Here is a 17177-nt window from a genome sequence, read left to right on the forward strand (position 1 = left end):
CACTGTTGCAAACTGACCTGGGTAACAATCACCTTTCCTTTAATCTGAGAGGTTACTGACATAGTCTGGTAAATGGTAAAAAGTAGGTATTGCCACAGAGAAAGAAGATAAACACTGAATTGAAATACATGTCATTTCTTACACATGTAAACAGAATTATTCTGGTTCCAGCAGACTTCAATAATTTTTAAACAATTCCCCCTTCCAACACACACAAACAAGCTGACGAAAATTATTTTGTTTATATACTGAAAATTCACTGCTCTGTACGTAGGAATCATCTTGTAATTAGTAAGTATGATCGTATGCCTTTATGAATGCGAAAGTCTTCCAACCTTGACAAATTGTGGCATTACTTGAATGAGAACAGTAAAATCAAGGCAGCTCACCGAAAACACATGTAAGGCCATCCTAAAAAAACCCTACCCTCAATTAACCAATGTTCCCATATTGAAGATTGAGAATTTCTAACAACATACTGCAGGAAGAACTGAAAAGACAGATAAGCTCAGTCTGATATACAAAAAAAAAAAAGATGTCTTCTCACAAAGCTATACTAAAAATGAAGGAACAAGTCCTAAGTAAGAAAGGTCTATTTATAGAAAGTGTTATAACAACATCAGTGTGAGTCTAAACTCATATTCCTCACAATTAGTACAAATTCTTTGTACAAATGAGTCACTGCTCTCCCCAATTAACAGTAAAAAATCTGTTCTCAAATAACAAGCTACTAAAGACAACAAGGTACCAAAAGAAAAGCAAACCCTATCCATTAAAAATTTAGAAATAATACATATTACAAATTTGTTTCTAATATGCTCAGGCAATCAGATTGACATCTTAATTTTCATCAATTCGTCTCTGAACAGGATTAAAAACTGCTCAGTTCATTACATCAGAGTATGTCAAACTTGGAGAGCACAATCCTGCAACTTCCCAATGCAACCATACCATCAGGAAGCGATTTAGACTTGCTAATTTACAGTGTTTGGCATGTACTGTATGAACTTCTAGAGTTTTGTGCAAAACCAACAGAGTACACCTTGAGCTGAATAGAGTGTATTTTACGCCTATCATCAAAACACAGTTTAATTAAAATTATCTTAATCTGCCTCACAGTCTCAATAGTGAAAAAAGTAAGCAAAGGTATGCTTTCGCTAGCAGTTCCGTTTTATTGTATCTGTCCTTCCATAAAGATGACAAAAGTGTCCTTTAAATACACTGTTGAATATTGATTTCAAAGCACTGTTAGCTGCAGACAAAATAAGAGAGCAAAGTGATAATACATCTCATTCTGTACAAGGCAAGTCACTTTAGGTTAAACCTCATTATCCTCATCATTGTGATACCAACATAGGCTTAAGTGTCTGTTCTTTAACTAGCAGGATTACTCTCACTCTCTTATTTACTAAAATACTGATTTCTGCTGTCTACTGTGCCCAATGCTGCAGCTATTCATATTCACAGAAAAGCATCCACATGAACACCTTCAAAGCTGAGTTATGAGGCTATCACTACAAACCCTTCAGCGTAGAATTGTGGCTACGTAATACCTTTACGTGCCTCTTAAAACAAGTTTAAATATAAAAAGCCCTAATTCACTATTTGCAGTGCATGGTGTCAGAGCATTATCTCCAATATAATAGCTGTTGATAAAAATGAAATAAACAGACCAATTAGACTACGAAACAACTGAAACAAAACTAGATGACTACATAATAGTAAGTAATGCTTTCTCTTATATGTGGAATTTCCACTGTATTCCACACGGCTACCTGTTATTCCAGTTAATGGCACACAACACTGCCAGGAAATGAGGTTTGCTCCAACCACTCAAAGTACCACAGAAATAATTAGACCATTATAGTATTATCACCAAGCAGAAATCGACTGCCTGGTTTGTATTTACAGGAGGATAAGTAACACTACTGGAGTGTCTGCCTAATACGATAGAATTATTTTACTAAGTAGATGACAAAATGTACTATATAAGCAGAAGCTCCATGAGAGCAGGCTGCTGTAATTGGATTCCTGAAAACAGCTCTTCATGTATTTCACTGTGAATGTGAACTATTTCTCATTATATGCAGAAAACTAAAGGGAGTGAAAATACCACATATCAGCATCTCCTAGTGTTGGACATACTTTATAGCATAAACTTTATGCTGTACATTAAGTATTATTTTATGGCAATACAACAGTGCACACAAAAGTAAGATAACGTTTTGCAAGAAAAAAACCGATCTGTGATCCATGTGAAGAAATCAAAATACAAGCAACACGAATGAAATACATTAAATAGTTTACAAAATATTTCATTATGGCAATCTCTGAGTTTAATGGCATTTATAATCAACTACGAGAAGATACTTTAGTGCTCTCCTAAGCTAGTGCCCCAAATGGTACCTATCTACTTGTTCTAGAATAATGCATTCTTGGCGTTATTCTTATAATCAGTATTGGCACTGAACATAATTAAAATATAGTTTTGAAAATTATGGTGGGAAATCTCCCACTTAGTTACATCTAGATGTATAGACATACATTATTTATATATTATACCTCTATATAATATCACAACATGTTAATAATGCTATAAATAATAATTAAACAAATATTAAGTGTGTTAGTACCAATTACAAAGAATGATATCGAATTATATATATTATTATTTACACATATATTTTAATAAAGTGGGAGAATTTCCTTTATTAAACAGCCTTGTTAAGTAGCAGTTTGTTTAAAGAGTCCACTTAATTCTTACATTTATGCACACAGTAATCATGCAGATGCAGCATGCTTCTGGCCATACCACTTAATGGTCACCTAACACAGAGGGGCTCCATGACTCAATACTCATAACTCTTTATATGCTATTAGAATATTATTGAAATGACTTTTATCTGCACCTGTAAGTATTTATAAGTCTGAGGACTCATATGGTCAGTCTTTTAACTAAAGTAAAAGGAATTAGTTTCTTTATTGAATTGATTGCATTGACTGAATTGATTTCTTTACCTTAATCCCATTAATGATAATACATTATCAATAAAAAAAAAACCAAACACAGCTACTTAAATCTATGAATTTAAAATAGTAAACATGCATCTGTAGCAATTCTATAAGATAGCTTTTTAAGAGAGCAAGAAGCTATTTGACAAACTATTAAAAATATAAGAGTTTAAAAATGCTGAAGCACTCCTTTTCCTTAAAATAGTGTGCCTTCACTTTTAAACTAATGGATCGTTTGTATGTAAAGCAGTGCTTTCCCTTTTTTTTTTAATTTCACATAAGTAGTAACAGAAACTGTAAATAAACCCAAGGTTTCTCAACCACCTGCAGAGTACTATTGCAAAATACAGTCAAAACTTCATTTTTCCTGTTAAGCAAAGCAAATAAAAGTTGCTATAATCATGCAAAGTTTCCCCATAGTAACATTACAATGGTAGCAATGAATTATGAGTTAGTAATATTAACAATGGTAGTAACAAAGTATAAGTGGAAATGCATGTATACGAAAACAAAAGATGAAAGAAAAAAACAAGAGTTAAAAGAATGGGGTGCATTGAAAGCCAAGGACATGTTTAGCAGCAACAAACAGGTAAACACAGAGAAGGTGTTGCTTGCACCAGAACTACGATGCAGATGACTCTTTAGCAGTCATACTCCAGCCTCAAATGTTACAATAAAAAATAGTAGGGCTTTGGTATTGTTTATCAAATACAGAAGCTCTGAGATTAAATGAATTTTTAATCACCACCACCTACACCCCAACAATGGAATGTCACTGTTCCCCCTCTTAATATCCTCAAGGCTGGAAACCACGCAGCACATAGGAAGGCAGAGGCACATGTGAACATACAAGAGTAAGAAGAAGGGAAGAGAGGAAGAAGAAATGGAGTCTGTATGTGTGCATGCACCTGGGTACTACAAGAGATCTGGCAGGGAGGGAGTGAAGTTGGGACGTATATATGGAGAGGAGGAACCCATGGGAGGGTGTCTGGTTCATAGGGTGATCTGCCCAATGAAACAGGAGGTGGCAGAGGCAGAAGCACGGCAGATTGCAGAGAAGTAAAGACAAAGAAAAACGGAAGCTGGAATATTAGCAGAGTGCAAGAGGAAAGGATAAAACAAGAAAGAGACAAAACCTAGAGAAACAGATGGGTCATATTTTTGTGAAGAGAAACTGTAGGGTAGATAGAAGGTGGCTTTAACAACAGCTCGGCATTGAGCCAGATAACTAATTTGAATAGCAAAACAAAAGAAGACTTGTATGGAAAACAAAGCCAGACAGTCACTATCACTATTACAAATTTGCACCTTATCTCTGATTTGATTTTGTCTAGATTTTGACTGACCTTTTTTTGCGTTTTTTTTGGCATTGATTTTTGACAGCACACAGTAAAGTTTCAGGATGTGATTGCAAGACAGAACACAGATCTGAAATCTGCTGGCAAAAGCCAGCTACTGAGGATGCACAATACAACCAATGGGGCAGATCATGCAAAACTTTTAACAAAGTTTTAACGGATCTCTAAAGAGAAGCAACTGGGAAAAATCCTGTATGATTTCTATAGAGATCTCACTGCCTACAGAGGCAAGAAAAAAATCCAAAACACACCATACAAAGTAGAAAACACATAAAGCTGAAACACATAAAGTGAAACTAAAAATTAACATTTTTTTCAGCATCGACCAGCATTCCAGGCCTCTGTATGAAATCAGCTACACCTCAAAGACAGCAGGGCTAACCTCAGGCTAAGGTAAGCCACAGCATACGTGTACTTCAGCTACTCTTGGCATCAGCTCTCCTTCATTCAAGATGATAATTCATTTAGCAGAAAAGCTCAGATAATATGGATATTGTACATCATATCAAGAAATAAATTACGTATACCTCAGCCTCAGCACTGAGGCTTTGGTTATAAATGGGCTAGGTAGCTTCAGTGCAACTAACAGCAGAAATACATGGAGTCGGCTGTGATTTGGTGCTATACCCTAACATATCATTACATTCAGAAAATAAAGAGTAATTCCACAAAAGTCAGTTAATGTTTAGTAGGTTGTACCAGCTGTACCTCAGCACCAGCTATAATGGATCCGTAGGTATTACTCCACTTTATGTCATGTAGTCCTCTTTCCAACAAAGGCCAAAAAGAGGGCCTGGTAGGTCAGGCAGAATACTGGGCTTTATTTGCAAATGCTTCTGACCTAACATGCCCTGTGGCAGTAAAAAGTGCTGTAACACACAGAAAGAAGCAATGCAGTCACCTTGATTTCAGAAGAGATGGAGTGAGTCAAGCTGGACCAAAGCCAACTGCAGGTAGGACAGCGTGAACAGAGGTAACCCAAGACCTTGGGTTAAGAATGGTTTATCAGATCCTGTTACAGGCACTACAGAAACGGCTGTGCTCTTTCTGAACATGCCTGGGAGCCAGTGTAGCTGAAATCAAGCAGTGCTCTGCACCTGAGCTAATAAAACCTGTCACCTTTGAACTGTTTCTGCATTGATGGCATATGCAATTTGCATCCCAAATGATTCAGTACAAATCTCAACAGGTTACCTTACTCAGTTGCAAAGATGGATGTTATGACCTTCCTGAACTCCACCCTGAAAGCTAGCTACATATGTCTAGATGCAAACTGAACATATATAGTTGAAACCTAACTCAGGCAACCTTCCCATACCATTAGATTACTGGATGTTTTCATAGCTGTTTGTATGTACAAGCATAGCTCAACCTATTTCCATCTGAACAGCAAATCTACTCTAATGTATGTCAGCATGAGCCTCAATAAAACAAGAAACATGAACTCCGTGTCCAGTTAAGTAGGAGGTTGCCTTTTTGCAACCACATTATCCATTATCAAGTAGGAATTCTATGGCGGTATCAGGAATGCACACTAGTGTTCAGGGAAATGTCTACAATGCATTTAGTATTAGAGTGAAAAATGTCCAGAAATGCCCACTGGGCAGGGGGTGTGGGAATTGCACTCAGTGCAGATCACTGAGAGAATAGACTAAATAAGGCGTATGGCCACAGAATATATTTGGAGATGAGCAACAGCTCCTGGAAAACTGTTCAGAACTGTATGAGGTAAGGATCTGTTACAGAAAGGAAATCTAGTTTTCACAATATCATAATGTAGAATATATTAACATAATATATAAGCTAGAGGAAGGTAAATTAAGACTCAACAGACAAGCCAGACTCTTGAATCGCCTATTTTTGAGCGCCTGACTTAGGAAAATAAAAATTCTTTCAAAATATTTCTGGGGATGTAATTTTAACTATGTTGATTATAAAAATGTTTAAACATATACAAACCTGAAACAGAAAGTAGGCTATAAAGTTGTGATTAAACAGTCCAACAGCTCAGAGAAGTAGGTCACAAAAAACGTGACCACAGGCTTCCTTCTGCTACATCGAATCAACTGTTGGAACATATAAAGATGTTTGCATCTACAATTACACAAACCCTTACAGAGAGAGCTGGTGCTGGTGTGATGACGGTGCTTATCTTGACAACCTGTGCAGACTCTTTAGGTGGAGGGACAGAGGCACTTTGAAGGTCTACAACCTCATGAACTATTGAAATAGTTACAAAAGGTGGTAACTGCACCACAGGATTACACATCTATCTTCAAAATGCCTCTCTTCAGACCATACAGTTCACAAACATGCAAAGTTCCTACCTCCAAATTAAGTTCTCCTTTCAGGGCAAGCTAAAATTCAAGTAAATTGAAATGAACATAAAGGAGAAGAAAGAATTCTGTGGCTTGGGATTGCTTTTTGCATCTTACAGATTATATTTGATTTCTTTTTCCTCTAAACCTAGGAAGAGAAAAAAACATTCAAAGTTTAAAAGGACTCCTGCAATTTGTTTTTGATTACATGGGAGATTGCATGATAAATTAAGAGCAGATGAAAACACAGTTAAGTGATCCTCAGTGCTTCAGTGAATTAAAATCTCTTATTCTCAAAGCAGAAATACCATACTAAGATCCACGATCATTAAGAGAGAAGCTGGAACCAGGACAATAGTAGCTGAGGAAGAGTAAAAGAGAAAGGTATTCTAGTTTCTTCTTTTCCTGTCTTTTTCCATGAAAAGATGCTGCGTTCACTCTGAAAGCAGAAAAGAACATGAAGTAGGTTTTGTCAACCTCTTCACCATTTTCCTGGTAATCTTCTCTACACCCCATCAAAATCCAGCATCCATTTGTCTCAGGTTATCAATCCGGACTCTGGCCAGTTTACAGATAATGTTAGCAATATTCCAGGCAGTCTCTCTGATCATCATCTAAATTTGCTAAAAATGAGCTGTTATGAAAACTCCTTATGCCCTGTGCAGTCTTAAGAGACACTGGCAATTTGTTCTTTTCCTGTTCTGAATACCAAAGCAGCTCCTCATAATTGATTCCCTTTCTTCAGTTTTAAGGTCAACAAGGCAGGATAAAGCATAAAAAAAAACCACTGGGAAAAGAGGCACAGAGCAAAGAAAAATGAAAAAATTAACCTGGAAAATATGAGTAAAATGCTCGATTTTTTAGATTGATGTGGCATCACAGAGAAGTTATGTGCTTTCTTATACAGTACTATAAACCATACTTTTCCACAAAGTTCTGCTGTTCCTCATATTGGAAACCATCCCTGACAAAGGCTTATCTACATTAGAAAACTCCTGTGGTGAAGGCTACAGCCCACATTCACAGTCTCAAATATGCAGCAACCCTCTCTGAAAAATTTTAAGACTAGTATCCCATCTTTACTACATTACTTTTCAGTCAGGTTAGTCAAGTCCATTTGACAATACAAACTCATGGCTCTATACTACCATCAAGCAAAACTCAACATACAGGGTTTCTTTTCCCGAAATTCATTAGCAATTCTCACTCTAACTTCTTCTACCTTTCTTAGGACAAACCGAGTACTTAAAATGTATCACAACAGATTATGAAAAAGGTACTGTCTTAAGTTATATTCATATTTTTCAATCATAAAATATCAGAAAAAAACCTACATCAAATAGCACCTTTGCAACAAACGTTATCAAACTATCTTAGCCAATATTTCATTATAAAGTAGCAAGTAAAAAAGGAATACTATTACAAAGAAAATAACTTACAGCAACCTGTAAGATGATCTTCATAATACTAGGAGGTTCCAATAGTCTAATTTTTCTCAGCAGAATTTTTGAAAGGTATGAAAATCTTGGGCAGTATACATCAACTTAAGAGTTGTACTCTGCTTTTCCTGAAGCTGATACGAATCATTGCTACTCCTCCAATGCAGGATTTAAAATTCACTGCATGATATTGGAATTACAGTAAGATTTATTTTACTGCATTGTAAAATAAAACATGTCTTTTTGGCAGGGAGTTCTTATTAGCTATGTGCTAAAAAAACAGCATCTGAAATCTGCCTCTTGGGCTGTTCGAGACAGAAGAAGAAACTGGCAGCATTCAAATACTGTTTTTATCTAATCAGTCGCCTCACTGGAGTCGCAATCAGTAAGGAGACTTTACCAACTGCATTCTCTCCAGGTATTCCTGCAAGGTAAAGCCTGGGGTCATAAACCAAGTTTAGAAGCCCCTTATCTGAGTAACAGCTTACTATTAAAACACAGTCTTTCACTGGATGCATCCCACTTACTGTGCATATGCTATGCAGATGATCAGCAAATGTTCAACAAATTAGATGGTGTGGCTCACTGTGCAGAGAACTCTACAAGAAATTACACTGATTCTGGATGTCATATCATGTGCTCTCTGGCTCAAAGACATCACACCACATGCCCAGGGAGCTGAGATTCCTTGAGTCTATCTAAAAACCAGCACATCTGACACACCACGAGTGCAGAAGGCATGCGTATACACGTTGTTCAGGCCCACCCTAAATTAAGAATCCTAATAGAATGTGAAGAGTAGAAGCTAGCAATATGAAATCAGAAAATACGAGCAAAGGTAAGCAACACAGCAAAAGAGAAATAAAAGCCCCACTTTTATTACGAACACAAAATGCATGCAAAAAATCAGCATATATATACAAACTTTCTTTCTTTTTAACAGTCTTGACAGTTAACACTGGGTGGACAGGGACAGTGAAATCATTATGACCAAGAGCAAGTAAGTGAATAGTCAGTAAATGATGGTTCATTTTCACTAACATATATAATTTCTGATGTACCTTTCACTTTGGCTACGTACCCACAACATGCTCTGCTACCTTATTTATTTTTTCAGTTAATCGTTGCTACATCACCCATCTTGAAATTTCTTTATCAATGTGATTTTTACTATAGGACACCTATCACTTGTTATGTTAACACAGACACCAAGAAAAGGGATTTATCTACAAAGGATAATAATTGTCTTTGACAACTTGCTTTGTTTCTCTGTTATCTGTTGGCAACATCTGGGTTATTTATGCATGTAACAATGGATGCACAGATGCTTAAATATGCATTTGCCTCCTTCTTTATCGTTTTCACTGATGAATTTATCCAGATGCATAGTTTTTAATCCCATTTACTTTTGCAACAAAGGAAAAAGATATCTCTGCAGAGACAGTTTACGACAGAATCACTAAAAGAGCAGCACCTCCCTATATAAAGTGCTAGATTTCAAAATACTTTTTTAATACCTGAACAAATTAAGAATCTGAATTGAAATCTGAATCTGGAATTAAAAGAATTAGCCACTACAGAGTCACACCATAGCTGTCTCAAAAGAGACAGTACGTGTATAGCCTACACGTATTTGAGATATAAAAACAGTAGAAGAATGCAAATATTAAACACAACTCAGAAAACGCAGGAGAAATTCCACATTTTATGGATATGTTTCTAAGTTTTCCTCAGGGGAAAAACTGTCAGGTATTTATTAATTAGATGCCTTCTCAGCCATACATTTACAGAATACAATTATAAGCTAAAACATGCCATTTTTAGTTATGAAAAAGAATGTCAGAGTTAAACTGTTTAAAAACCTTCAAGCATTAACATATTTTAGAGAAAGCACAGACAAAAGCAGACACTGAGAAAGTTATGTGCTGAGAGCAAGTCAACAAGCCTACCACTATTCTGTTCTTCAAAGGGCAGCATTAAATACCAAATCAGAGCACTGACATTTGTTATTTTAGGTAACCTCATCCAAACTTCCCATTAGAAAACAGAAAACAAGTAACATCAGAATTACTGCTTCTCTGAACTGATCTAAGTAAATGTTTTGTCTTTCCTCTGCCAGCTTCTTCAGAGTTGGCATCCTTATAATTTCTAGCCGACCTGGTCAGTCTCATGGTGTGCTAGCCAAGGTGTAAAAGAATATGGGAAAGTGTGATGGCTTGAACATAGGAAAGTGTTTATGAGGGCAGGCAAGCATGGAAGCTAGCCAGAGGACTTACAGATCAGCAAAAAAGGAGAATAATTATGAAGTTTCTTGCAAATTCAAATCCAGGAGACAGAAGAATTTTTGAATAGACTTGGGACTGCAAATAGGCATGAGAATCAGAGAAAGGTTCTCATCAATTCCTCCTCAAAGTGCATTAGTATGTTTCGAAAACTTGTCCTAGGCTCTGAAAACCTTGAACCTGAATGATAAAGGTGTTAAAAGATCGGGATTTATTATCTTCAGAGATGCTGGAGAAGCTGATGATTAAAGTATGCCTTAAAACCCAGGACACTGCTTTTAGTCTCCATTTTAACAAAGTTAATCACATGTACAAATATAATCATCTAACATAATCTAATTGAATAAAGGCAGAAAATTCCAATAGGTCAAAGATTTCATCAGTGTTCTTGTAATAAAGCCAGTACTCAAGAATTATAAACAATCTTCAATAAACAAGTCTTCATGAATGAAACAGTTCTTAAAACAGCTTGCTGTATAATTTTGAAGACAAACCCAGTGATATATAAAACAAATACAGTGTTGCATATTAAGCAGTACTAGACGCTACCAAATGCACACATTTCCCAGCTGCTGAGAAAATCAACAGAGGTAAAATTGCCCAAAAGCTGTTATCATTTGAATGATACAATTCAAAATTTTCTCAAGCCATTGCTGAATAACGTGACCTCAAGATTCCAAAAATAAATCAAGAGCAACCCATAAACTGAACAATATATTTTGGTAAAGAAAAAAACCTCTTATACTACCAAAGTTGACCCAAATCTGAGTTATTAAAATGGAAACATTACCCAGGCATGAAGTTTCCTTAAATACAAGCACCTTAATGTTCACTATATATCTCTATTGTAGTCCCATGTACTATCTTGTCAGGAGGAAAATGAAGATAGAACTGAAACCTCTTTCAGCAAATTCCATTGTCTTGAACAGCTGTAGAAAACTCACAAGAGATTTGTGGAGCTCACTTCACTCCAAAGCTAGCAGAACCTAGTATTTCCAAAGATTTGCAACACAGGTTACTTTTGAGATCACTCATAAGAATGCAGATAAAGAAAAAACAGAAAACAATATATTTTGCATTATGGAAAAAATGCCTATGAAAATATGCTGGAAAAAAAAAGGGAAAAAAATTACCTGGAACAAGTTCCATAACAATATAAATAGGCTGTCGTTGTGTGCAAACTCCTATAAGTTTTACAATATTAGGATGATCATACTGTTTGAGTATTCTGCAAAACAAAGTAAGTTTATTATATTAAGAAACTGATTAAATATTACAAGAAAATATCTTAAAACGTTAATGTTATTTTAATGGAACATATCACCACTATTATCATAAAGAAAAAAAAATCAATGTAACAGATAATCATTGTGTTTGAAACGAAGGGCATACAGATTCACTAATAAATCAATATTGAATACTACATTATTTTTATTGAAATTTTACCATTTGTCTACGTAACATTTATCTATATAACTGAAAAATGGCCTGACAGGTTTGCAGTTTCTCAAGAACCCTTTTAATTAAATAGCATTTCAGTGGTGGACCAGAAGCAGAGCTACATCAAAAAAGCATGCACAGCATGCCTCTACACTTCCCTTCTGCACTTTTCAAATGCACACTCATTTCAATTTTACTTTAAGAGACTAATTAATACAATAAGCTTCAGAAGACTACAAGGACAGCAATTTTAATTTTGGGAATTAAAAACATTTACATCTCCTTACAAAATACTTCAATAAGAACATTTGCAGCCTAAAACAGCATGGTATGATTTATAAGTGAAATGAAGGGCAAGGAAGAATTCTACAGGGACCTTGTAACTCAAATGTTTCTCCTACTATCTGCTGACTTAAAGCATCTCCTCTTTTTCCCTTTTCTTCTAGGATCAAGAGTAAAACACTAACCCACCTCGTACATGCATATTTAGTGAGAACTAACACATGTCATTTTTATTTCAGACTAACACTGCTCCATTAGTGGCAGGCTGCTTAACAAATGAAACATCTCTGCAGTTGCCAAGCTACAAGGTGTTTAAAATTACTCAATAGATATGGTGGCTGATCTTTATTCTCTAAATGTAGATAGTATCTTTTACTTTTCCGTATTGATCATACCAGTTTGGGAGTAAAAATGAAAACATACGAAGCCTCATTGCAAGAAGGAGCAAGTTAATTTAAACAACCGTGAAATTATGTCAATACACCCATTTACCCTGAGGCCTCAGAACCTACCTATCTACATCAGCCTATATTGAGAATACTTAGCATACGGTGGCATGATTGTCATTTGAAAAATAAGTATGCAATCACATGCTGCCTGACACAGCATAAAATATCTCTACTGGAGTGAACTCTTCTTACAAAGAGAAAATTACTAAATGGGGTCTATACAGTAACCTAGCCACATTTGATCAGCACTATTAGCCATGCATGTAAGGTAGGACTGGTATAATCACATTTAAATTAACAGCATCTTCCAGTCCTCTTATCCCAGTCTTCATGGTACATCTCAGAAGTTCTAAATGGAAGCACTTGCAACAACAGAATTGTGGTTTACAGGCACAGCTTGCTTTGCCAAAGACATAGTTTCAGCAAGTGCAGATGCTACTGCATTCACACGTTAAAAAAGGAAAGGTTTGACTACTGCTTCTTTGAATTTTTCTGACGGTCAGATTTTGTAAATCCATCTAGTCATAAAACTTGAATAAAAACACACAAGTATAAATTTCAACTACATTTAGAGAACCTACCTGGCTTCTGACAGAAATTTTATTTTCAGTTCCTGAGGAAGATCTTCTTTACAAGTTTTTACAGCAACAGGAGTTTTATCCTTTAATGTTCCCTTATACACCTCACCAAAATTACCCTGAAATCAGGAAAAAATAAATCATTCTGAGTAAAAAAGTCTTCACAAATCTCCATAAAAATAATGCAAACAGCTAATGTAACTGGTAGGGAACTTTGAAATGTGTTATGAAACCAAATGAGGTTTTCTTCCAGTATCTGCTCCTAACAGAATACAGTTCACACAGACACAGTACATCTATTGTATGGACACAGCGTATGAGTGGTCTACTTTGACCTTGCTGTAAAGAGGAAAAAACATATTAATTGTGTAATTAAAATCGTCTCATAAAACCTCTTAGTAACTTCTAATGTCAACACTGTTAGCAGTTGTTTATTTTTTTCTTATTCATACTCCTCCACTCTTTCATTTTCACACTATTGTATTTTATCAACAGTTTTTAACTTGCAGTTTGGAACAGAGCAAAAGATGATCTGTGAAACTAGGACAAAACACATCAAAATAACATAAACATTCTTACATACACAAGAAAGAAAAAATGCAAAAAGAAAAATGAAAACACTGAATATTAATTTTGATCACAGATTAAAATGTCTGCAAAAAATGGTATTGTCATGTCAGCCCTGAGAAAGCTACACGATCCAGCCCCCACTAGTCCAGGTTGCTCAAAGCCCCATCCAGCCTGGTCTTGAACACTTACAGGGATGAGGCATCCACAGCTTCTCTGGGCAACCTGTTCCAGTGCCTCACCACCCTCACAGTGAAGAATTTCTTCCTGATGTCTAATCTAAATCTACGCTTTTCTAGTTTGAAGACATTACCCCTCATCCTATCACTACATGCCCTTGTAAAAAGTCCCTCTCCAGCTTTCTTTCTTGTAGGCCCCCTTCAGATACTGGAAGGCTGCTATAAGGTCTCCTGGAGCCTTCCCCAGTTTTCTCAGCCCATCCTCATAGGAGAGGTGCTCCAGCCCTCTGATATCATCGTGACTCTCTGCTGGACCCGCTCCAACAGGTCCATGTCTTTCCTGTGCTGAGGACTCCAGAGCTGAATGCAGTACTCCAGGTGGGGTCTCAAGTGAGCGGAGCAGAGGGGGAGAATCACCTCCTTCGACCTGCTGGCCATGCTTCTTTTGATGCAGAATATATATGATTTTTAATATAACACGTTCCGTTCATACATGTGGGATATTATAGAATTAATACCAAGTAAATAAAGAGACCATTCACTTCTAAGGTGAAGGAAAATCTTCATCTTTTCTGAAGTTTAAGCTTTCATGATTTTCCTCCTCATCTTTTCCAGGCCACTCAAGATTTTATAGACCCTTAGATTTCTCACTTCCACAGTGAACAGCTGTACTTTATTTAACAATTTCTCATATGCTGATGGTCCTGTCATTCTTATCGTTTCTAGTTTGACTATGACTTTTTAGAGATAGAGGCATAAGAGATTTATACCTTGTTCCGAGAAAGTTTTTATCCTGTTCTGTATTTTTTAAAGAATTTTCTTTCTATAATCACTTTCAAGCACTGAGTTGTCTTTATTGAATATTAAAAATGTGCCAAACCCATGCAATATACATATAAATTCAGTTTATTAAATTAATCCATTTTCAGATAGCTTTAACTGTCTTTACTCATCAAGATAATTCATATTTAATTTTTAGCACGACAAAGCTTTTCTAATGCCTGAAACTCTATTTTTCTCCTTGATACTATTCTGTTTAAGAATGTGAAGCTGTCACAGTACCTATATTTTATGCAGGCACAGCCCTGTCTACACATAGAAAATTCTTTTTGTCATCTTATGCTGTTAAAGAGATCTTATCTGGGGTAACAGAACATTCTGACAGTATTTAATTCCTTGATTTCTTGAACAGTTTATCAATTATTTTGGTGTGTATCATAGTAAGAAAGCAATTATTGCTTTCATTTGCCACCTCCTCATTTAAGCCTATTTTTCAGTTTTTCAGGAAAATTTTTGCTACATTGTGTCTAGAGCGGCACTCGCAACTGTCTTTGTAGGTGCAAAGATGCTAATAATGTAAGCAAGGTACAGGGCTCCTAAGCAGAATTTTTGATATAAAGTATGCTATATAAGAATTAATTTAACACATATATGATTGTGAAGTTACCTACCCCTCAACAAATCATACTAAAGCAACGAAGATTTGTTTTAAGAAATATTGATTTGTTGATTATATCAGATCTTATACATAAACACCTAAATTTTACACATAAATACATAAACACAAATCTGTTTGTTTTTATTTATATTTTGCAGCATTTTTTGTAAGACTACAGAAAGTGAAACTGACATTTCATACTTTATAGAAATCTAGTTAGCTTAAAAGCCTTCCAAAAGAGAAAAATATGTATGCTAGCTAAATGCTTTCAGCACACACATTATATCATTTACCAGTAAATGTGATTTATATTTATTTAAAGCACAACGCTGTCTTGTGTATTAAAGTAAAAGAATTGATATAAAAATCACATACTACAGTACTTTAAAAGATAAGGCAAACAGGAAATGTAGAGGCTTAATGATTAATATATACTTATTTAAATGTTACTTAGCTCAGTTCATTACTTACTTTGCCCAGTAGTTCTCCCAATGTGACATCTTCATGATTGAGAACCCATTTCTTGTCCTATTGAAATAAAAAAAAAAAAGAAGACTTTTCAGTCTGTGCAAATATGTAAGGTAAAGTTTGTGTAAGATAGATTTCAGTAGAAATGGACCTAAACAAGCATTATATTCAGACTGCTCAATCAAAAGCACGCCAGGAATTTTTAAATCTAAGTGTTTATAAAACACAGATTAGAAAACTGCTATACAGTAAAATATTGAAATATACCATATAGCAAATTTCTATCAGAAGATTAAGCCTACAACATGACTGTATGTATGTAGATAGACCACTCTGCAAATGTTTACACAAGCTCTGGAAATGATACCTAGCACCCTGTTTTTAACGATTACCTAAGTCAAAATCATATAAGAAAAATTCATTTGAGTATGCAAAATAACTTACTGCTAGATAAAAAAACCAACATTTTTCTCCTCAGTGCACATGGAAAATAACTGATTTTTCTACTTTTTAACAAGACATATATTTGCATCTTTTAAGTCTTCTGTGGTAGCTTAAAATATTGGAGGCAACTGCTTGAAAAGACAACATAACAAATGCAGTTAAAGTATCTGTTCAGTGTTGACAACCAACACTGCAAATACTCTGCAACAGCCTAAAGCCTAAAGACATATAAAAAACAATTATAAACTTCTTGCTGCACAGACATATTTAATAAATACTTAGCTAAAATGTTAGAGTAGGATATTGTAAGTCTAACCTATATTTACTATTTTCCCATTTTATTTCTCTGTTAGCGCCCCATCTACTTATCTCACAAACACCATTGCTGCTCCTCATGTTAGTGGTAAGGTCCTAAGAATTCTTTATCACTAATGAAAAAAGGAAATATCTAAACAAACATAGGCCATCTGTGCTCAGTGACAGGACAAGAGGCAATGGGCACAAATTATGAAACAGGAAATTTGTTCTGAACATGAGGAAACACATTTTTTGTGTGAGGGCTGTCAAACACCAGAACAGGTTACCCTGAGAGATTTTGGAGTCACTCTGAAATGGAGTCTGTGGAGACATTCAAAACCCAACTGGACGCAGTCCTGGGAAACCCACAATAGTTGAACCTGCCTGAGTAGGGGGCTTGGACTACAGAATCTCAAGAACCCTTCCAACCTAAATGGCCTGTGACTCAAAGACAGAGAAAAACCTGTATCTAAATAGATCATAGAATCACAGAACGGCTTGGGTTGGAAGGGACATTTAAAGATCATCTAGCGCAACTCTCCTGCCATAGGCAGGGGCATCTTTTACTAGATCAGGTTACTCAAAGCCCCATCCAACCTGATCTTGAACACTTCCAGTGATGGGGC

The 17177-nt window shown here is 35.7% G+C and overlaps 1 protein-coding gene across 5 annotated transcripts in view; it reads right to left on the minus strand.

The window, feature by feature from the left end:
• Positions 1-17177, minus strand: part of FER (FER tyrosine kinase) — a 174647-nt gene that overhangs the window by 51641 nt on the left and 105829 nt on the right. For 4 of the 5 annotated variants that reach the window (XR_008463672.1, XM_054184659.1, XM_054184660.1 and 1 more), the window contains 3 exons: positions 15814-15870; positions 13162-13277; positions 11543-11637 (listed from right to left, as the gene is read on the minus strand). Coding sequence is in view for 3 of the 5 variants with exons in the window: in XM_054184659.1 (XP_054040634.1) it covers positions 11543-11637; positions 13162-13277; positions 15814-15870 (268 nt within the window). In the remaining 2 variants the exon portion in view is untranslated. Of the gene's footprint in view, positions 1-11542; positions 11638-13161; positions 13278-15813; positions 15871-17177 lie in introns of those variants that run through there. The other variant, XR_008463673.1, reaches the window with a different exon arrangement.

The sequence above is a fragment of the Rissa tridactyla genome, chromosome Z, assembly GCF_028500815.1.
Source record: "Rissa tridactyla isolate bRisTri1 chromosome Z, bRisTri1.patW.cur.20221130, whole genome shotgun sequence".
Taxonomy (NCBI): Eukaryota; Metazoa; Chordata; class Aves; order Charadriiformes; family Laridae; genus Rissa; species Rissa tridactyla.